General features: G+C 50.1%; 7 protein-coding genes across 7 annotated transcripts; 5 read left to right on the plus strand and 2 right to left on the minus strand.

Moving 5' to 3' along the window:
* Positions 1 to 945: 945 nt before the first annotated feature.
* On the plus strand, positions 946 to 1,727 carry ALT_5560 (uncharacterized protein; the record flags this gene model as incomplete). Its single annotated transcript, XM_033554678.2, has 4 exons — positions 946 to 1,053; positions 1,108 to 1,426; positions 1,500 to 1,561; positions 1,632 to 1,727. 4 exons carry the CDS (start codon positions 946 to 948, stop codon positions 1,725 to 1,727), a joined length of 585 nt encoding a protein of 194 aa, XP_033410569.2.
* Positions 1,728 to 2,357: 630 nt separating this feature from the next.
* Positions 2,358 to 5,056, minus strand: ALT_5561 (GTPase-binding protein rid1; the record flags this gene model as incomplete). Its single annotated transcript, XM_033554677.2, has 3 exons — positions 2,358 to 3,297; positions 3,356 to 3,948; positions 4,013 to 5,056. 3 exons carry the CDS (start codon positions 5,054 to 5,056, stop codon positions 2,358 to 2,360), a joined length of 2,577 nt encoding a protein of 858 aa, XP_033410568.1.
* Positions 5,057 to 6,695: 1,639 nt separating this feature from the next.
* ALT_5562 (NRAMP family metal ion transporter) lies at positions 6,696 to 8,566 on the plus strand (the record flags this gene model as incomplete). Its single annotated transcript, XM_033554676.2, has 3 exons — positions 6,696 to 7,349; positions 7,415 to 7,686; positions 7,753 to 8,566. 3 exons carry the CDS (start codon positions 6,696 to 6,698, stop codon positions 8,564 to 8,566), a joined length of 1,740 nt encoding a protein of 579 aa, XP_033410567.1.
* A 234-nt stretch (positions 8,567 to 8,800) lies between these two features.
* ALT_5563 (putative SNF7 family protein (Cta1)) lies at positions 8,801 to 9,527 on the minus strand (the record flags this gene model as incomplete). The annotated part of the gene is made up of 2 exons (XM_033554675.1): positions 8,801 to 9,385; positions 9,462 to 9,527. 2 exons carry the CDS (start codon positions 9,525 to 9,527, stop codon positions 8,801 to 8,803), a joined length of 651 nt encoding a protein of 216 aa, XP_033410566.1.
* A 1,839-nt stretch (positions 9,528 to 11,366) lies between these two features.
* Positions 11,367 to 15,536, plus strand: ALT_5564 (SAPS family protein; the record flags this gene model as incomplete). Its single annotated transcript, XM_033554674.2, has 4 exons — positions 11,367 to 12,047; positions 12,107 to 13,516; positions 13,575 to 14,249; positions 14,838 to 15,536. The coding sequence occupies 4 exons, from the start codon at positions 11,367 to 11,369 to the stop codon at positions 15,534 to 15,536; spliced, it is 3,465 nt and encodes a 1,154-aa protein (XP_033410565.2).
* Positions 15,537 to 16,339: 803 nt separating this feature from the next.
* Positions 16,340 to 18,855, plus strand: ALT_5565 (SET domain protein; the record flags this gene model as incomplete). Its single annotated transcript, XM_033554673.2, has 4 exons — positions 16,340 to 16,380; positions 16,634 to 17,206; positions 17,301 to 17,560; positions 17,615 to 18,855. The coding sequence occupies 4 exons, from the start codon at positions 16,340 to 16,342 to the stop codon at positions 18,853 to 18,855; spliced, it is 2,115 nt and encodes a 704-aa protein (XP_033410564.2).
* Positions 18,856 to 19,101: 246 nt separating this feature from the next.
* Positions 19,102 to 20,765, plus strand: ALT_5566 (NADH-quinone oxidoreductase subunit NuoF; the record flags this gene model as incomplete). Its single annotated transcript, XM_033554672.1, has 3 exons — positions 19,102 to 19,362; positions 19,470 to 19,541; positions 19,608 to 20,765. 3 exons carry the CDS (start codon positions 19,102 to 19,104, stop codon positions 20,763 to 20,765), a joined length of 1,491 nt encoding a protein of 496 aa, XP_033410563.1.
* Positions 20,766 to 21,187: the final 422 nt, after the last annotated feature.

The raw sequence follows: 21,187 nt of genomic DNA on the forward strand, positions 1-21,187 counted from the left end.
TGTAAACCAAGGGTATATGAAAAGAGACCGAAGGACAACAAGGTAGAGCTCTTCAAAAAGTATGGGATACGAAAGAGATGCTAAACTGGGGAGTCCCCTTTATAACCCCAGAAAACCCAACGTGGAGTAATCATCACCTCTCTCGGTCTTGTTACCCTTTGCAGTGTTCGTGTATCCAAAACCTGTGAAAGTACCGAGGTCCAGCCGCATCAATGTTGTTCCGGCTAAGAAACTAGAGTCACGGGATCTCCGGCGAGGAGTGTGTCTCTTGATTTTCATGTGAAGAATCATCCATCAGCAGATGAGAGTGGCAGAAGACTGCAGATGAACTTCTCTTGTGTTCTTGAGCCTAGGCAATGGTAATATCTAATGATGCTTATGGAAGCTCCGTCGTCATTTGATCCGAGTTCCTCAGCTATTTCGATACTATGATTATACATGGTCTTGTGAACGCCATCTTATCCTTATTGATACACCACTTTGACAGGACTTGTTATATAATCTACTAACTAACTATGTAACTTGGAAGTAGTGCTGACAAAGTTGAAGTCCTATTGTGATGGTACCTGAAAAGGTCTCTATAGTAAATTTAGAATAAGAGGTACTCTGAACGAAATATCCTCCGTCATGTTTGTGACATTCAACACCTACAGATGATGTTACTGCTGCATAATAGTCTTCTAGTGGAAGCTTTTTCTATTCAACTTTCTTTCAATGATTTATTAAAGTATCATAAATGACAATTAGAAATTATTGACCACTCCATACCTCTCTACTATGTAGATCAAGCATCAACCCGAGCGGAGAGTCGGCGGCGGAATCCCCGACATGTTTTTCTCTCCGCATTGCATTCAAGATCAAAAAAGTCCCGGCCAACTCCACAAGGTCTCAATAGACAATAGTCCCACCAATCTCTTCGACTTCACCTCCCGTAACAACTGCACAATGCGGTCCCAGATACTGCGCAGCCTGGCAACAGCCGCACGCGCAGCCCCATCCCGATTAATCCACATCCAATCCTCCTCACTAAGGCCATCTGGACCAACATGCAGCGTACGATTTTCGTTATCCCTCCTCTCGTCATTCTCCTCCCTAACCAGCGTCTAGCAGATCACGAAACCTCTCTCACAATCCGTTCTATCCCGATCATTTTCCCACTCAGCCCCCGTCTCATCATCCCCATTCCGCCTCACCTCGAAACCCGACACCGACCACACAATCCCCCCGGAACCACCCCTCGACGGCGAACCGGCCCCCTACTACAGCCCCTACAAGCCAAAGCGCCAATGGCCCCCGGATATGTCCAAGCTTTCCCCAAAACACCAGTTCCGACTCGAGCGCAAGTACCGACGGCGTGCGGCGCTCAAGTTTGCTCGGCCTAAGTGGGTCAAGACGACGAAGTTGATTCAGTGGGGGGTAATTGGATGTAGGTTTTCTCTCTTGGTTCGGGGAAAAGGTAGAAAGGAAATGATAACGCTAATGTGGCTTGTCTCTCGTAGTTGTTTTGATATATGCTTTGCTGTTTATGGAGTGGGATGAGAGGGGAAGTCCGTTTGATGAGGTAGGTGCTTCCCTCACACTGATATACTGCTGAGAGGTTGGTCGCTAACCTGCTTGATCCACAAACACAGATTCGACGGGCGTTCTTCTCCGGCCTTAAGGATACATTCTCGACTCCGCCGCCTCCACGCCCTGTCAGGAGAGCTGACGATACTACTCAGGAATAGACATCACCATAGAAGACCCGCGTGTCCAAAGTCGATGATCAATCTAAGGCTGCTGTATATAATAATTGTACCATATGCATGAATCAATGTACTATCTGCAAAGACTACCAAAGCAGGGCAACTCCCTAACCTGACAAGCTTGGAACCTCCGCTATCCTGCTCTGACTTGGTCAGTGTCAATCTGAACTACGAGTTGCACGTCCAAAAGAAAACAAATTCATAAGAGCTGACTGTCGTCTGAAAATGTTTGAAAAGGAAAAAGGAGAAATCTCATCATGTTGGCCCTGTTGCTTCATTAAAGGTCGTGTCACCATGGCCGTAGTTCAGCTGAAAGATGTGCCCAAAACGCCAAAGAAATGCCAACGCCGTTTAATATCCAATTACTCCAATAAGACAAAATCAGCAAGCCCAGATGAAGGAGAACGAGTGGCGGGAGTGCTCGAGAGGGGAAAATTGGCAGCAGAGAGTAACAGCAACAGAAAAGCAGGACCTAGAACGCCGGGTCATGATCGCATGATGGAGTTGACTTCACGGAGAAAGTCGATGAGTTACTGAATCTAGACATCAAAACTCACGAAAGCAGATTCGCCGCAAGTATGAATTGGCATGCCGTAATACCAAATGAGCTTGTCACAGCCAATTGCCCAGGTTGTCCCCCTTCTGAGAAACTCGATTGTTGGAAGGTAGGTCCAGTGCAAGCTCCAGCCTGGGAGGCTTTTCGTCAAGGATACCCTTAGGGTTACCACCAGCTTTGACTGGGGACTTAACAGGAGATCCAGGTTCTGGTCGAGGCGGACCCTCCCGAACAAATGTGTAGGGCCATCCATCCTCAACCGCAGCTGCAGTCCACGTCCGGAGACAATCGTGGATGGAGGAGTAAAATTTCTCCTTGCATGTTCTCAGACTACCGCCCATTACCTTTTCAAACCCAGAAGCACGGAGTTCTGAACGCAACTTGTTACGTTCTTCGAGAGACGGCATACATGCAATAAGGCCGTTGATGAGGTCAAGATGCGCTGCGAGATAGTTGGTGGCATCCCATTCAACCCCACCTACATACGGCGCAGCGGGAACAGGCGGTCTAGGTGCCGGAAAATGACGCTCTCGGAACGTCTGTTGCTCCAGTTCTGATGGCGATTTGTCGGACTTGGCGATGGGTATGACATTGAGATGATGAAGAAAAATCCAAAACACCTCTTTGGTGACGTTGCTGACTTCCTTACACCACACTCGGTAAGGACGAGACTGGTAGATACTGGCAATGAACGAGAGCGGTTGGTTTTCTTCCGGGGGACTTGGATCCTGCAAGTAGGAAAGGATTCGTGAGGCGCATGCTGTTGCCATCTCGTCGGAGGAGGCTGTAGCAAGCTGAGTAAAAAGGAGGTTCATGATGATGCTGCGAGTGGTGTATTCGCTCGGTCCTTTCTTTTCCTCATCGAACAGCATCTTCAACAATGCTGGGAAGAGTTCGGCTTCAATTTTGGTCAGGTGCTTCAATGCGACAGAGGTTGTGCAAAGAGCCTTCAGGCACAAAAGGGTTTCATGAAGCAAGGTGTCCTCATGTTCCTCCCTGACGAAGTAATCAGTATTTGGGCATAGAGTCATCAGACTGGGCCGCACAAACGTACCGCCATTCAACTTTCATTATCCTGTAAAGCAACTGGACAATTTCGTCCATACCGCCATCGGCAATGAACGTATCAACCCAGCTGACCGTCTCATTGCGCAATAGGATACGAAGCTTGTGTATCTTACCAATCTCGATCATCTCGGGCTTCTGTATCTCGCGTAGATAGTGGACAAAGTCCGATGGATCGGCAGCAGTGTCGCGACTGGCTGTGGCGGAGAGAGAGACGGTGGACGTTGCTGGTGTCAGGATTTTTGCGAGACTCGCCGGTTGGGACAAATCAACAGACTTTGGGCGCCGATAGAAGCTGCCACTTTCAGGCCGCTGCTTCTTCCCAGGTGAGGAGGCGCCTTTAGAAAAGGTAAAGCCGCGACTCCTGGACCTTGATCGGGACCCTTTTCCGTCATGGCTCTGACGCTCATCCTTCGACTCGCTTTTGCGACCCCGGCGACCAGTGCTATCAGTGGCCGAGGACGGAACCGCGCTCTGTGGGGTGTTGTTCTCTGCTCTATCCTTTTGAATAAAGTCAGCCTTGATGCTAGTGTCCAACGCCCTCATTTTGTCCCTCATATTGTGGGGAATGTTCCGCGCATCCTATGTGACCAGTCAGCATCTGCGTCCCGGACGAGAGTAGTCCTTCGTAGTTAGGCAAACTCACAAGCAGCTTCTCGAATTCGCTTTCCAGGTCCTTCGGGTTCAAGCGTCGTTGCACTTCTGCTTCTTTCTCCTTCGCATTGAAGGCAGAGATTGCCGCCTGCACGCGCGATGGTTTCTTCGGGCTCGCATCCGGCTTCGTCTCAGGCTCTGGGTGCGATTCGGACCTTGACATACGAGGTCTTCCTTGGCCTCGCTGGGACTCAGTCTCAGGCTGATCAACCGCAATTGGTTTGTCAAATGACACTGTTTGGATACTACCCAGTGCATCCCTTAACTTTCGATTTCCTGAAAGATTATCAGATTTCGGACGAGGCTTGGCTTCAGAGCGATTAGCGAGAGAGGGCTGATGGTGATCATAGAAATTTCGCTGTTGCGCTGGGCCATAGCCTTTGGGTGTGTACAGCGAAACTTCTTCTTGCAATGTTCGGCGCTTATTTGGTGACTGTGGCACTCCAGCCTGGTTGTGGAAGGAGTCGGACCCGTACGGGTTCCAGACAGGACATGGCATGCTGTCCACCAGATCAGAGGGGCTTCGATTTTCTTTGTCCCGTACGTCTTTTGAACCTTCGGCCTTCCGTCCCCGCTGGGATCGTTTCAAGATGGCACTGAGGCTGTTTGCCGACTTTGCCTTCTTAGGCTTCCAACCCAACGACTCGTCCTCCGGCGCACTGCTGGCTTTATTTTCCTTGCGTTCCATGTAGTTTCTCAACGATTTCAGTGACACGGTACTCTTCGTTTTCTTGTGCAAACCCGCTTTTCCTGTCTTTTCAGACGGCTTCTGCTGGAATGAAGTGCCATCTGCCGCATCACGGTTGTGGGCTCTTTCGCCCAGCGGATGTTGGTTTAGGGCAGGGTAGGCCTGGTCGGCTGGGGACCAAGACGCGCTTTCCGCCGGTGTGGACCTGGGGAAAATCTTGGGAGGGATAGCATCATCTGCAGATTGATTTCGTCTATGAGCTTTGGAGAGAATCGCTCGGAACCCAAGTTTGGTAGGACTTCGGGTGGCATCATCGAAGATCTCGGGGGAGTGCATGTTGGGAGCCATTTCTATCGCCTTTGACCAGAAACTAACCAAAAGCATAACGACAAGCGTCAGCGATGTTGCAAATAAATTATGCAAAGATGAACTTCTACTGGGACGGGTAGACGCGAGGACACTTACGGTGAGAAGATGCTCCGGTGGCAGGTGAGAAGAAGTAATGTAACAATTCAAATGGCAATTTGCACAACAAAGCACAAGAGCAAGAACGACAAATCACAATTTGCAAGCAAGAAGGAAGACACAGCAAGATGGAAAAAAGCAAGACATTGGCGAGCAGGTTGAGATCTGCTTGAAGTCAGGACTCGACGGGGGCAGACAGCAGGAAGTAATAAAAAGCAGGCGCATCCAAAGAACAGCGAGACCCAGCACGGCACAGCGAAGATCACCAGGTGGATAGTCCCGGAAGTGAGCAGAGTCTCGGATGAGTCGAAAAGATGACCAACGGGCGCATGCAGCATTCATCCACCAACTTTATCCACCAACACCGTTGCACAGTGGCTGGAATCGAGGGTGGTAGAGGGAGTAAACAGAGAATGGCAGTGAGGTTGCTGGGGCAACCATGAGGGGAGAGATACTTATCAATACGGAGTAATATATCGAAGTACTGGACAAACCAAGGTAGGTAGAATTGTAATGATGTAGATGATGATCGATTATTGATCAATAATTGTTTGTCTTATTCCCAACCACCTAGATACACTCGAGGTTACTGGAGACTGTCGTCATTTTGTTATGATCTATCGATAAGTTCATCTAGCTGATGACGGTATCTTGAGACTGATGATATCCTATAGCGTCACCACCACTAAATATGATATTTAATAATTCAAGCGTTCTTTGACCTCATCACCAATTCAGTCACAAGTCTCAATATTCTAGATTTTGATCTCAATGCTTGACTCTTTTGCTGTGCAAATCACTGCGCGTAAGGAGATAGATAGGTGATGGTACGGAGTAGATACCGCTCAGTTTAGAAAAAACCACATGCGGACGCCAAGGCAAGGCTTCATCGGTGCGATCTTCTGGTTCGCGGGGGTGGCTCAATGGTGGTAGATCTCTTACTTACTACTTCTTCCCCTCATTGTAGTACTAATCATCTTTATCCACTACATATGTACCATCGATATATCAACTAAGTGCAGTCGGATCAGTCTTCCGCATATTTGGTCCATCTTACTTTGTTGCATCGGGACTCATGATTTCTGTGCTTGACCTTAACCTTATTATTCCTAGTATGGAACTGACGGACATTACTAAAAATTACTAAAAAATCTGATCCAAACGCTAGGCCACCATGCCGTCATCGTTGACCTTACCTTACGCCGTAGTTTTATCTATCTTTTTGTGTCGAGGAATTCCAAATTCTTCGCTGTATCCTGCTGATCCCTCTGATCTTTTCTATGCGTCAACCTCGTGGATGTAGGATATTGATGCGCATTTGTCTACAGCGAACAACCGCAATCGGGCAGTTTCGGGCTTTCTTCCCCGCAGGTCCTCAGCTTTGATTCCGACGTATATCCGACAATTCTAGATTCCTTTGTGAGACAAATCACTTTCGATATCCAAGCACGAGCGTCAAGCATACTTAATCTTGCATCCGCAATTGGTCTGATGCCTGCACGATCTGCACCACGGCCCAGCGATGAATTGTCCCTCACGAACCGACGACACTCTTGAGCATCCGGGCTGGAACCAGAATCCTCCCGCGTTGAATGCAGATATAACTACTCGAAATGATCTCAATGGCATTGCCAACTCCAAGGTACACCGGAGGCATGCGTCAGGAATGGGAGGCGTCTCAGGAGAAGGCATCATGGAGACAGACTCCCAGCCACACAGTCAAGACCGTACCGAATCCGAAATCGTGGAGACGAAGACGCTAGGCGGAGTGATCGCTGCTGCCTCTGGGGACGACAATCCCCGGAGTCACAGCGGATCACCCCGCCGTCATTCAGATTTTACTTCAATACTCACCTCCCATGTTCTCCATGTCGGGCAGAGTCTTGCCAAGTTTGCTCGCTTCGTGGGCCCCGGGTTCTTGATTGCTGTTGCTTACATTGATCCCGGAAATTATGCCACCGATGTGGCTGCTGGTGCAGAGTTCCGATATGCGCTGCTTTTCATTGTCCTGCTGTCCAATCTCTTCGCCATTTTCTTGCAGTCTTTGTGTATCAAGCTTGGAAGTGTGACCGGTCTCAACCTGGCGGAGAATTGTAGGGAACATCTTCCTAAATGGTTGGTGTACATTCTGTACTTTTTGTCAGAAGCCGCCATTGTCGCGACTGACATTGCCGAGGTATGGCCTTCCTACTCAATTGTACGTCCTTTCACTCTCCAAGCCCTGACGGATCTTATGTCTAGGTCGTAGGTTCAGCTATCGCTCTCAACCTCCTTCTTAAAATTCCGCTGGTCGCTGGATGTGCGATCACGCTCGCCGATGTTCTCTTCCTTCTCATTTTCTATAGACCCAACGGATCCATCTGGGGGCTGCGACTTTTTGAATACTTTGTTATGGCATTGGTCCTGGGGGTGGTGATATGCTTCTGTATACAGCTTTCTCTTATCAAAGAACAATCCGTTGGCGATGTGTTCAGAGGCTATTTACCATCTTCTGCCATAGTACAGTCCAAGGGGTGAGTGGATTCCCGCGCAAACTATGTTAAGGTCTATGGCACTGACTGAAGCTATTTTCCGTCCAGTTTGTACCAGAGCTGCGGAATTCTCGGTGCTACGGTCATGCCTCACTCAATATTTCTTGGCAGTGGTGTTGTCCAGCCGCGATTGAAGGAGTTCGATGTCACAAAGGGCTATGTGGACCCGGCCGTCTGTCTTGGAAGCACTGACGGGAAGGTCGAGTACAGGCCGTCTATCCACGCCATCCGAGGCTGCATGAAGTACTCAATCATCGAGTTATCGCTGTCGCTTTTCACCTTTGCTCTTTTTGTAAACAGTTCCATCTTGATAGTTGCCGGTGCCTCTCTATACGGGAGTTCCGGCGCTGACGACGCTGACCTTTGGGGAATTCACGACTTACTATCCAGTTCCATAGCCCCGGCTGCCGGCTTGATCTTTGCACTGGCACTGCTCCTGTCGGGCATTTCCGCCGGGATTGTGTGCACTATGGCGGGTCAGATGGTGAGCGAGGGGATGCTGAAATGGACCGTCAGGCCCTGGCTTCGCAGACTCATTACTCGATCCATCAGTATCATTCCCAGTATCATCATCGCAGCAGCCGTGGGAAAGGATGGGTTAGACAAAACTCTTACCGCCAGTCAAGTAGTACTGAGCGTGATTCTACCCTTCGTGTCGGCGCCGTTGATCTATTTCACCTGTCGCAACCGTTATATGACCGTGCCAGCTGATCGCATTGGTGGAGACGAGGCGGACATTCCGTCCGAAGGAGTCAAAATGCGAAATAACTTTCTGGTTACTGCTCTAGCCATCCTGATCTGGTTGGTGATCGCGGTAATGAACGTGGCGTTGCTGGTTCTTGTCGGATTGGGCAAGACCTGATACAAAATTGACCGTTGCCTTGACTTACATGATATTAGACTTAGACTTAAGACTTAGACTTCGACGCAGATTTCGGGATACCTTCCCAAGAGTTATAGAACAGAGAGATGGACTCGGGAGGAGCGCAATCGAGAGCGTCTCGTAGAGCACAGAGAAACATACAAATGAAATCAACATTCCCAAAACGCCAGTGCTTTCATGCTCCAGCACATCAATCGTCAATGCACTCATGTATTAGCCCAGACCACCAGCAGGCTCCTTGACCTTGGCTTGTTCCGGAGGCTCGTCGATAAATTGCGGCGGCGCCACCTCATCCTGCATGAAACTAGGCATGGCACTCTCGCCCATCGCACTTTCAAACATGGACTCCTCACCCAGCGCCTCCAACTCCGCATCGAGCTCTGCCTCATCCACATCCTCGGGAATATCATACGCTCGCGAAATACTCTCCTGGATCTCATTGCCGATATCCATCAGATCGGCCATCTCATCCTGCATACGCTCGATCTTGTCTATGTCGACCTTGCCATACTGCTTCTTCAGCTCCTTGGTCGTCGTCTTCATCGCGTCAACGGTCGTCATCACGTTCTTCAAGTTATCCTGCATCATCCCTGCCTGTTCCATGTTCCAGGATTGCTGGGATAGCTGGTCCCGTTGCGCTTCGTACTGTTTCCGGCGCTGCAGGACCTTGAGTGCCTTCTGGCGAAGGGCGTTCTTGCCTGGTCCGTCGCGCATCTTGGCGATTTTGGCTTGGTAGGTTGAGAGCTCAGCGTTGAGAGAGGCTAGTTTTACGTCGATGCTCGCGACGCGGTTGTCCACCTTTGTGACGGCGGGGTGTTAGTTCATGCGGGGAGAGGTAGAGAGGCTGGTTAGAGACAGTCGGGAGGGTACATACTTTGGAGATCGCATCGTCAAGCGTTGGCTTGGGAGCCGTGTTTTTGGTTCCAAATAGTCGATTCATCTTTCTTGAGGTTGTCTGTCAAGTATGAGATAGGGTAGGAAGTACAGTGCGGAGTGATGTAGGGACGGGGATCAGCGCCCGTTGATAGTGGCAGGGGCGGTTGCCGCCTAAAGATGCGGGAAGATGCCCTAGGCTGGCAACGGAGATCATACAGAGGTCTTGGGACTGTCAATACCTTAGTAGAATTTAATAGAAAACCTCCATTTCCTGTTATACTAATTGGTTTATTAGAATTGGATTTCATGAGTATGGTTTCCTGAATCCGGCATCTCTGATTAACGATATAGACACGTGATGGGCTCATCAGTTCGTCAGATTCCATAACAAATAAGGCTCCGCACTTTACTCTTTTGGAGCCCATTAACCTACGGAATAACCATCATCTGACAGCAATTAAGCCATCCACTCCAATCAGAGTAGTATCGATCATCCTTGCTAAAGAGTTTCGCTTATCACCTGGTATCTCGTAATAGTTGGCGGGTTATAGCACGTGTGACCATGTTGATTATTGTCTGTGTGGGTGGATGGTCCCTTTAAAGTCCTTGTCCATCGACCTCAGTGGGACGTAATCTCGGAGACCTGCTTGACTTCGAAGTATTTAACACTTAGCTGTCCCATTGCGGTACCTGAGCTATATTCATCAATTTGCCCATTGCAATAGTCATATACGACTGTACTCAGCAAGCGACTACTGAGTATTGTGAGATTGTTCAGGTCGCAGCGCATCAAAAGCACCGACTTTTCTCCATCGTCAAAAGGAAGAGGACGAGTCCAAATAAATGTCATGAACATCGACTCATATACTTCGGAGTACACCTGAACATAGAAAATATGATTTCATTCTTCTTATCATCATAAAGTTTATACACTTCAAAACCATCCTGAAACGATCAGTCACATTTTCCAGCTCTTCTTTTCTCCTTCCCCCTCCATCTCTCGCCTAGAGGTCGCGTGGAATTTCCCCGCCGCCGCTTGTCGGATCTTGTTGGGTATTTCCGCTCAGCCTGGTTCATCAGCCCTCCAGGGATCAAAGTTGCCGGCCGATCCAGACGCAGCCGCCAGCGCAGCACGTCGACGTGATCCTTGAACGTCAGCTGTGACTCTGTCCTCTATTGACCGTCTACATCAGTACCCTGACGACCACCGACGGTTGATTCTCCTACCAACTTGACCGACTGGTCTCGCCTGTGCAACAGGTTCCTGTGCCTCGCAAGGGAACACGGACTCGATTGACTTCCGCCGGTCCTGCAAAACACTCCCACAAGGAGTCTGGCACCGCCTTCTCTTTCTTCGTCACTCACTTATTATAAGGTCCTGAAGGTATGAATCATTAGGCTCTCATTCCATTGTCATGTTGCATTGCTATCTCGTCTTTTACCTGGCGGATTTGCCTCCTTCCCGCCAGCCTCCCCTTACTGTTATCCCTTAGTGTCCCTTTCCCCTCCTCAGATTGAATGACACCCAAAGGCTACGATTACTATGCTACGCCCTGATTTTGCATCATATTCAGCTGCTTCATCATGCTCTAGCTAGTGAATGATTGCTGACTTACTGAGTTCCGACGCGCAGCGCTTGGCCGCTCCGACCGTATTCATTTCGCAACTATTGTCATCTCCTTCCCTTGAGATAAATCTCACGAATCGACCTGTTTTGGAGACATTCTAATCTAGCAGGTATTACTTCCGTGCATTGGACCAATCGGCATTTCTTACTCGTTGCGCTGTATCATTTAGACGTCTCCGTTACGACTCTCGGAGCGGATCAAACCAAGAACAAAAGTGTGCTTGTGATACCTTACTTGTTTTCCATGACGATTTTCTCTCGGATCTATAGTTCAAGATGTTTTGGCGCTTCGGGGGATACGCGAGTGTCTCCACCATTGATACCCTGCTCGACAAGCCTGATGTCAGTCTCGAAGAGCTGTTGGACGAGTCAGAGTTGATCCAGGAGCTCAAGCAACATAATACGAAACTCATAGAATATCTACGAGAAGATAATGTCTTGAAACGCCTTATGGACTACGTGATTGCACCCAGCCTGGTGAACGAGGATGATGATGATGACGAGGACGATTCGAACGACTCTAATGCCCCTCAAACGAATAAAGATGCTTCAACCGAAGGAGAGAAGAAAGTCGACCCGCTGAAGGAGATATTGGATCCTGAAGATCTGGACCGAGCTGAGAAGAACCGTTTGAAGCATGCGTACATCGCGTGCGAAATTCTCTCGTCTGAAACATGGTCGATATTGGAGTCAATAATGGCGAACACAAGCTACCTGCGCGACTTTTGGGGCTTTGTGCGGAGGCGACCGTCTTTGGACCCTATTCAGGCAGGTTACTTTACGAAAGTCAACGAAACGTTGTTTGATCGAAAGACCAGTGAGATGCTGGAGTTCTTCAAGTCTTTGGACGGTATTGTTCCGGCGATCCTCCAGCATGTCGACAATCCCATGGTCATGGACCTGTTGTTGAAGATTATCAGTCTGGAGAAGGCCGAAGGAGGCCAAGGAATTGTGGATGTGTGTTAATCAGAAACTAGTCCCCTGCTTTTTGAAGTCGAGACTGACACCCATCGCAGTGGCTGAAAACACAGAACCTGATCCCTATTCTTTTGTCCTTCTTAACCCCAGAGCATCCGGCCTCCGTGCAAACTTCTGCGGGAGACTTCCTCAAGGCCATTATCACTATTTCGGCAAATGCGACTCAGAACGACCAATCCTGCATTGGACCCAATAGTCTCACTCGCCAGCTTGTCTCCGCGCACTGTGTAGAGACTCTAATCACGGCCATGTTGCAAGGTGGAAACCCGTTGACAGTGGGCGTTGGTATCGTAATTGAAGTTATCCGGAAAAATAACTCGGATTACGACCCAGAGAACATCGGTGGTCCTGATTCGCCTCCTACGACATACGACCCTATCTATCTGGGTAACCTGCTACGGATTTTTGCCAAACATATACCTGACTTTATGGCACTAATTCGAAGCTCCAAGCATACGATCAATGACAATGGAAAAGTACGAAGCGTGGAGAGAGGACAGCTCAGCTCTGCTTGGGGCGCTAAAATTGAGCCTCTCGGCTTTGACCGTTTCAAGACATGTGAATTGATGGCAGAGCTGTTGCACTGCAGTAACATGGGTCTTCTGAACGAACCCGGAAGTGATGAGTATGTCCGCCAACGCGATGCTGAACGAGAGAGACTGTTCCGCGAAGGCGCCTTCAATCCGCACAAAGAGTCCTCTGCTCTCGAAGGCAACGATTCCACCGCAGACTTTATCAATGGTTCTGTTATCGACTCCGGTTCCCCTGAGGATTCTCGAGCCCTTGAAATTTTGAACGCTGGTGAGGATGGCTTCGAGGATGTCGATTCTTCTGGCGTCCTGGTCGACAAGGAGAAACCTGCCGAGAAAAAGGAGCCTGATAGCCCGCAGACGGAGCCGGAAGTGGATGATGAACCGAGAACATCAGCCACGATGAATGACGAAGCAAAAGATGCCGGCGAAGCCAATGATCATGCCGAGGCTGAAATGGCCACAAAAGAAGGAAACAGCTCCGACAAGGATCTCCCGCCTACGGTGTCTGACTTAACAGACCAACTCAACGCAATGGATTTGGGAGACCAACGGGCCTCCGAGGAAACCACGGCCCAGGAAGATGTCGGAAAGTTTGAGACTCTCCCCTACAATGACTCGGATACGCCCTCTGCTGCACAAATGTCGTCCGAACCCGAAGCCGTACCAGCACCTCTGTTCTCCAAAACACAACAGGATAAGGAATCAGTAGCTTCAACGCCTGATACTGCTGGCCAGGTCGGGAATGCTCAAGATTCCGCGGACCCTGGATCAGAATCGGTGCCCTCAAACACCGATGCTGAAGACGTGCGGGCGCACATCAATTCCTACGTTCAGCTCGATCCGAACGGCCAGCCTGTTGTTGGTGATTATCTAAAAATTATGTTTGTGAAGAATCAGGTCGTACCCACGATACTGGTAAGTTAGCCCGCGGCGACATAGGCAATGACTCGGAATCTGACTCTGCGTGTCCTAGGATTTCTTCTTCCGCTTTCCATGGAACAACTTCCTTCACAACGTTGTGTATGATGTTATTCAGCAAGTTTTCAATGGGCCTATGGACCGCGGATACAATAGATGTCTTGCGATCGATCTTTTCGAAACAGGGCGCATTACGCAGGCGATTGTTGCTGGACAAAAACGAAGCGATGAAGCGCAGCGGACGCAACGCATCAGACTCGGTTACATGGGACATCTTACCCTCATTGCGGAAGAAGTCGTCAAGTTCAGCGAGCGTCACCCGCCCGAACTACTTTCTCCTACAGTGATGGAAAGCGTCTTGAACCCGGAGTGGATCGATTACGTGGAGCAAACTCTTTCCGAGACGCGGGAGCGAGATAATGCAATCCTCGGCGGTGTACGACCAGATATGGCTATCGGGCACCGTCAGGGCCTGCTGAATCAAGGTCAAAGCATGAACGCTTCTTCAGCACTCGCCGAGGCTGGCTTGAATGGCGGCGTCAGCAATTCAGGCTTTCAAAATTTCGACATGAACCAGGGCAGTGTTTCTGGTGGCGCTTTTGGTCTTAGTGGCGGCAGCAGCTCTCTGCTGAGCGGCTTCGGAAGCTCCAGCGACGATGAGGATGAGGAAATGGAGCAACAAGACGACAGAAACCTAACTGAACAATCCGCCGAAGGTGGTTCTGAAAATGTGGGTGATGATTTCTTTACTGACGTTGACATGATCGATGCATGAGAGCTCGCACTTGACTTCTCCCCCAAATTACTCCGTTCCCCTGTTTCTACTCCATTTCCGCCTCCCCTCCCTGGTAAATCTTGTCTTTCATCAAACGGTAGATGAAGACTGGCGCCGCATAGGTGTTGATGGTGAAGGAGATTTGAGGTCATTGGGGAACATAAACATAGAGCGTGTATCTTCAGCGCTTCTTGTCCATGTACAGACCCATTTCGGGGATGAATCCTCCGAGGTCCTGCGGCACCCGTCTGAACAGATGGTCTAGTCGGATATTTAGCCCTTTGGCTGCTCCTTCAGGCATTGATATACAAACTTGATTTCATGCATCTCTAGAGGACCAGCTGCATCTGAATGATGGTCGATGATGGGTTGTGGACTTCTGGGTTTGTTCTCGATTTCCTGAGTCACTCAGCTGTCTGGACACTGTTCTAGCCCGGATGACTTGACTCATGCAGACCCTCTTGCTCCCTGCCTTCATAGTTGACTTTATCGCTTTTGCTGTAATACAAGCAACAGCACTTGCTGACGTCGTTATGAAATTAGGCATCTACGAACTCAACAAGTCACCCTATACCAATTCTTCCTCCACCTCCTGCTCCCCTCAGCCTCGGACCGTCTCGCGCGCGACGGCAGCTGGCAGCACGGCTTGCCGCCCAGAAACAGCATGCTGCCGAAAATGGCGGCAATGAAGACGAGCCTCAAAATCAGACTAACCAGCATGAGAATGGCGATGTTCAGTGGCCATCCAACCCTTTTGTGATTGCGGGCTTGGACGATGACGGAGATGGTACGGACTCGCCTTCCCGAGCCGCTTTTCCCTCCAGCGACTTTCCACATACGCGCAAGGACGAGCCTTTCTCATCGCCTACTTTTCCCGAGTCTGGCTTCAGCCCACCGGATTCGATGTCCACTAATTCCTCCGATGATGACGGGGAAGGCAGGGTAGATATGAGGCGCAAGGAGCGTGTTCCCTTGGAAGTGGATGACGATGAGGATGACATGGGCGAGATGGTCGGTCCCTCACTTGGTTCTGAAATGCTCGACTCAGATGAAGAGGACGAAGCTATCATGAACGAATCTTTAGGATACCCAGATCTCGGGCCTGGCCGCTACAGGAGCTTCCGAAGATCACAGTTCGGCCCGTCTCCTTTCGGGGACGACGATGACAATGACAGCAGTGACGGAGAAGATGATGGACTGGTCGAAATCTTAGTTCCTGGGAGAAAGTCTTCCACGACTTGACTGCCACGGGTGGATATTGCCAAGATTGTCCTCTAGAGTTTGCTGTCTGCGCTGGTTTGCTCTGCATTTCATTTCCTGGCGGTGATTGTGTTTGGCATTCTGGGACGCATGGACTTTTTTCTTTCTTTCTTTTTTTCATGACGATGTACACTATCTGAATGTGCATGACCTTGTATACTGTCGAGAGCGGAATAGAGATGGCCTTCTCTAAACAGGAAGATCTTGGCATTAAGATTACCTCCATGTGGCCGTGCGCTGTTCTGAACGGTGATATCTGCTTCTAGCGACTGACCAGTGTGGTCGCAAGCGCAACATTACCGGCGTTTCTCTTCTCACTTAAATGCCTCTATGTTTGTTGATATAGCCTGCTGTCTTTTCGTTTCTTCTCTTTACTGGACTTTGTACGATAATCCAGCGGAATCAATTCATTGTTTTTTGCGGAGTATATTGTCAAAAGTTGACACTCTATGTTTGACGACTATAGGGCTAAAGAACTAAAAAACAAACTTCTAGAATCCAAGATTATGAGTATGCATTGTAGAGCAATCAATTCTCGCCGTCATGTCTATACCTATCTACTAGCTGTTGTTGGCTTGCTTCCATGACTGAGACGCCCGAAAAAAGTGGGACACCGCATTTCATCATCCCAAAATTGCCCCTCCGAACAATTAATTGTATGAGCTCTCTGTGTTCATCATCCACGTCGCCACGTTCTTAGTCTTTTCTTTGAGAACAGCTGCGAGCGTCGCGAGGGCTGCCTAGTCTGGTAGACAGGGAAAGAGTCGCTAGTTGGTTTGCGCACCATGACGGACAGTGGTAATCGTTCGGCGTTGCTGCCACCGGGGTAGGTTGAAAGCTCGAATCCTTGTGTTTTGCTATGTTGCATAAAATCTTTCTCGCGATGGCCTCACATATTTGTATACAATCCTATAACTTCGGTTTGAAGGGGAAGTAGGAAGCTGGATGGCTCTATTCTTGATAGCGCACTCTCGCTCTTCCGCCTTCGCATTTCGATGAGACACATTCTTTCATTATCTCTCTTAGTTTCGCATTCAGATCTCACAATCTTTGTCACTATGTCTAATGAAAGCGTCTAGATCAACTGGGGACGAGGACCTGGAGAAATGGATCACTCTCGTGGAATGGATGACCAGTAATGGCGGCTACCTGCACGAAAGTGTTCAGATCGCCAAAGACGAACAACGAGGTGTCCATTTCAATGTCAAGAAAGACTGGAAAGATGGTGTCGCAAAGGACACGCATATCATCAAGATCCCAGTAGCTGCAACCATGTCATACCTCAACGTGGTCGAGCATCCTCTTCCCACCGACAAGCAAGGCAATGGGACGGCCACTTTCTCTGTTCATGGTGTGCAGCTTCCGCGCGATTTCGTCGATGCTGTTGGGCCCCATGAGTCTTCTATTTTCTTCTTGATTGGTCAGTATCTGAGGGGCTCAGAAGGGTTCTGGTTCCCGTATATTCGAACGCTTCCTCAGCCACTCTCCCTGACTACGCCGTTGTATTATGAGGGGGATGATCTGCGGTGGTTGGACGGGACGAGCCTGGCGCCGGCTAGAGAGCAGAGAATGGGGGTATGGAAGGAGAAGTACGAGAATGGGATTGCTGAGCTTCGGAAGGCGGGCTTCCAGGATGTTGTTCGGTACACATGGTATGTGTAGACTGTTGGACACCTCCCTTCTCTATTTGATTCAAGTTACTCGGCGCTGCCCGGCAAAAAGGTGTATTAACGGAACCCACGATAGGGACCTCTATCTCTGGTCTTCGTCCATTCTCGTGTCGCGGTCGTTTTCAGCCAAGGTGCTTGCCGAGGCAGTTACTGATGTGGAGCTGCCTGAAGATGGTGTGTCAGTGCTCCTGCCCTGCATTGACTTGATGAACCATCGGCCTCTTGCAAAGGTAGAATGGCGTGCTGGGAAGCAAGATGTAGCCTTTGTTGTGCTGGAAGACGTTGCCTCTGGGCAGGAAATCTCGAATAATTACGGGCCTCGCAATAACGAACAGTGTAAGTCGCAGGTGGAATGACCATATAACAGATTGGAAACTAATCTCATCCCAGTGATGATGAACTATGGCTTTTGCCTTCCAGACAATCCATGCGACTATCGGATCGTCAGCTTGCGAGAACCTCCAGGTAGCCCTCTCGACCAAGCCAGATCCTATCAGCAACAAATGTATCCCGAGCGACCCAGGGCCACAGAGAATCATTACTACGTGTTCAATATCTTCTATCCTCTTCTCGCACCAGACACTGCCATGGAACATTCGATCTTCTCGCCAGCCCTTTTCAATGCCGTTTCCGTACTTGGCGCGAATAACAGGGAGCTAGAGACCCTTGAAATCACCGAGCAGGACATCCGAATCTCAGATGCATATGGCAACTCGCGGACGATTCTAGCCGCTCTCAGTCAGATAATCATTGAATTAATCACACACATTGTGAAGTTGAGGTCTTCATCGGAAGGCCTGGGAAATCCCGAAAACATCAAACAGACACATGCGAAGATCTACCGTGACAGTCAGATCCGCTTGTCCGAGACAGCTCTCGTTATTGCTGCCTGGACGCTCAACCGCGCACGGCAACATGATTACGATGGAAGCTGGGAAGCTACCAAGCGTTTGCTTAGCGCTCATATGGCTCGTTTACCTGCGAAGAATTTCTCCGACGAGGTCAAGTCCCGTATACAAGTCAGAATTCTTGAACGGAAATCGCTCCTTGCGAACAACGGCGAACTTTTTACCTTGAAAGAACTGTCCAGCGTCCTTCCTGCTGAGATACAACGGCCTTGCAAAGTGTTCTTCCAAGAGGTCTTGAGAAACTCTGAAGAGACAATACCAGTGCTAGAAGGAAGCGACGAGGATTCGCCTTTTGCCTTCCCAATGTTCTTGTGTTTCGTGGTTGCCACTCACAAGAACACATCGGCTGATAAATCACAACTTTCCGCAAGACTGTCTAAATGGGCTAGCTTTCTGCTTGAGAAGTATCCACCGCCCCCAGAAGATGTGGCATGGATGCTGGAGGATGAAGAAGATGAAAAGATGGTCAGCTTGTTCGACGACATGCTCGACCAGATGAGAGATCAGAATCCAGACATCTTCTCGAATCTAGCTTCGTTCACCGGAGACTGGAAAACGGACAACTGGTGGCTCTCTCCGAACTGGTTGCGATGGGCCTGGATGGCTACAGAGGAGGAATGTGTGCAGGCGCCTGAAGATCCCTTGGCCTTGTTACGACTAGGAGGACCAGGTCAAGGCTCGGTGATGCTGTCTACAGTGACGTATCTGTATATTCCGCAGTAGATCGTAGTGGAAACCCAGAATCAAGGATGCTGGAAATCTTGGTAACGCACACATGACTAAGCGTAGAACACGTGACTGTTGTTGACCAATCAGCGGGTAGCCAAAGGCGGATATTCAGCAAGCGCAGGAATTGCCGCGCCGTGAAGCTCAACGACGGTGATCATTCCCAATTGACCCTTCCACCTCTCTCCTCGAGACAATCCCTCTATCCCCCGTCAAATCCCAGCAATTGGGCCATCTACCACCATGATATCTCGAGCGGCGGCTCCGTCGCCTTCCTCAATCGCCAACCTCTCCTCCCGCTCTCTCCGCGTTCAGGGTTCGGCTGCCCGCTCCTTCGCCAGTGTCCAGGACACCACACACCCCGTACGGCATCATGGCGGCCTGCGGGACCAGGACCGGATATTCACAAATCTTTACGGACATCATGGCGCTGATTTGAAATCGGCAATGAAGTTTGGAGACTGGCACAGGACTAAGGATATTGTTTTGAAGGGTCATGACTGGGTACGCTTGTCCTTTGCAGCCACCGAGGACATTTTGTGTCCATGCACTCGTTTTGCGGGGTTATACTGGACTTCGAGGCTAATATGTTGTGCTTAACTTCTCTGCAGCTGATTTCCGAGATCAAGGCCTCTGGTCTGCGTGGTCGTGGTGGTGCCGGTTTCCCCTCTGGTTTGAAATACGTAAGTCCTCCACCGTGCCATTACAGGGAGCCTCGGGAAACCCATTAATTCTCTTATCTGCATTAGTCTTTCATGAACTTCAAGGACTGGGATAAGGATCCTAGACCCCGATACCTGGTTGTCAACGCCGATGAGGGTGAACCGGGCACATGCAAGGACCGTGAGATCATGCGCAAGGACCCCCACAAGCTGATCGAGGGTTGCCTCGTTGTCGGTCGTGCGATGAACGCCAACGCCGCCTACATCTACATCCGTGGCGAATTCTACCATGAAGCAACCGTACTCCAGCGGGCCATCAACGAAGCCTACCAGGCTGGCCTCATCGGTAAGAACGCCTGCGGCACAGGCTACGACTTCGATGTTTACATCCACCGCGGAATGGGTGCCTATATCTGTGGTGAGGAGACTTCTCTCATCGAGTCGATCGAGGGCAAGGCCGGCAAGCCTCGCCTGAAGCCCCCCTTCCCCGCCGCCGTCGGTCTGTTCGGCTGCCCCAGCACCGTCACCAATGTTGAGACTGTTGCCGTCTGTCCTACCATCATGCGTCGCGGAGCCAGCTGGTTCTCGTCGTTCGGCGCCGAGCGCAACTCCGGTACCAAGCTGTTCTGTATTTCTGGTCACGTCAACAACCCTTGCACGGTCGAGGAGGAGATGTCCATCCCCCTGCGTGAGCTGATCGACCGTCACTGCGGTGGTGTGCGTGGCGGCTGGGACAACCTCCTCGCCGTCATCCCCGGTGGCTCCTCCACTCCCGTCATCCCCAAGTCCGTCTGCGACAACCAAATCATGGATTTCGACTCCCTCAAGGACTCCCAGACCGGTCTGGGTACCGCCGCCGTCATCGTCATGGACAAGTCCACCGACATCGTCCGCGCCATCTCCCGTCTGTCCAAGTTCTACAAGCACGAGAGTTGCGGCCAGTGCACCCCATGCCGCGAGGGAAGCAAGTGGACCGCCCAGATGATGGAGCGCATGGAGAAGGGCCAGGCCCGCGAGCGCGAGATCGACATGCTCCAGGAACTCACCAAGCAGGTCGAGGGCCACACCATCTGCGCCCTGGGCGAGGCCTTCGCCTGGCCCATCCAGGGTCTCATCCGGCACTTCCGTCCCGAGCTGGAGGCCAGAATCAAGGAATACGAGCGCGAGCTGGGCGCGAAGCCCTTTGCTGGTGGCTGGCACCCGGATAGCAAGGCCGAGGGCAAGTTGATCTCCCCTGGCATGTAAAACTACCATGAACCATTCCATACCTTTTTTTCATCTTGATCTTATCCCGCGACGATAAAAAATGGTTTCTCATTTCCCGCCCGCCTAACTTTTTCACACAACCATAACCGGGATATCAAAAAGATATGGTAAACATACATCCTTAGACCCGCCCGTCGCAAAGCCATGGAGTGATTTGTGTTTCATGTCCGCGTATAACCTCTATCTTCTTTTTTCCTCCTTCTGCTGTGTTTACGTTCAGTCATGTACAGATTTCTGGTAGCAGTTCGAATAATCTCATATGTTGAAGTATTTTGGATCTTTTGAACAGTCGTAATTGAGTAGATAAGCGGTCGGTTACGTAATGTCTGAGGAGAAAAGCTATCCAGCAAGACAGAGTATCCCCATAGTCCTGCTACAGATAGATGGCTGTAGCTGCAACA

Source organism: Aspergillus lentulus, assembly GCF_001445615.1.
Source record: "Aspergillus lentulus DNA, contig: Alt09, strain: IFM 54703, whole genome shotgun sequence".
Lineage (NCBI taxonomy): Eukaryota > Fungi > Ascomycota > Eurotiomycetes > Eurotiales > Aspergillaceae > Aspergillus > Aspergillus lentulus.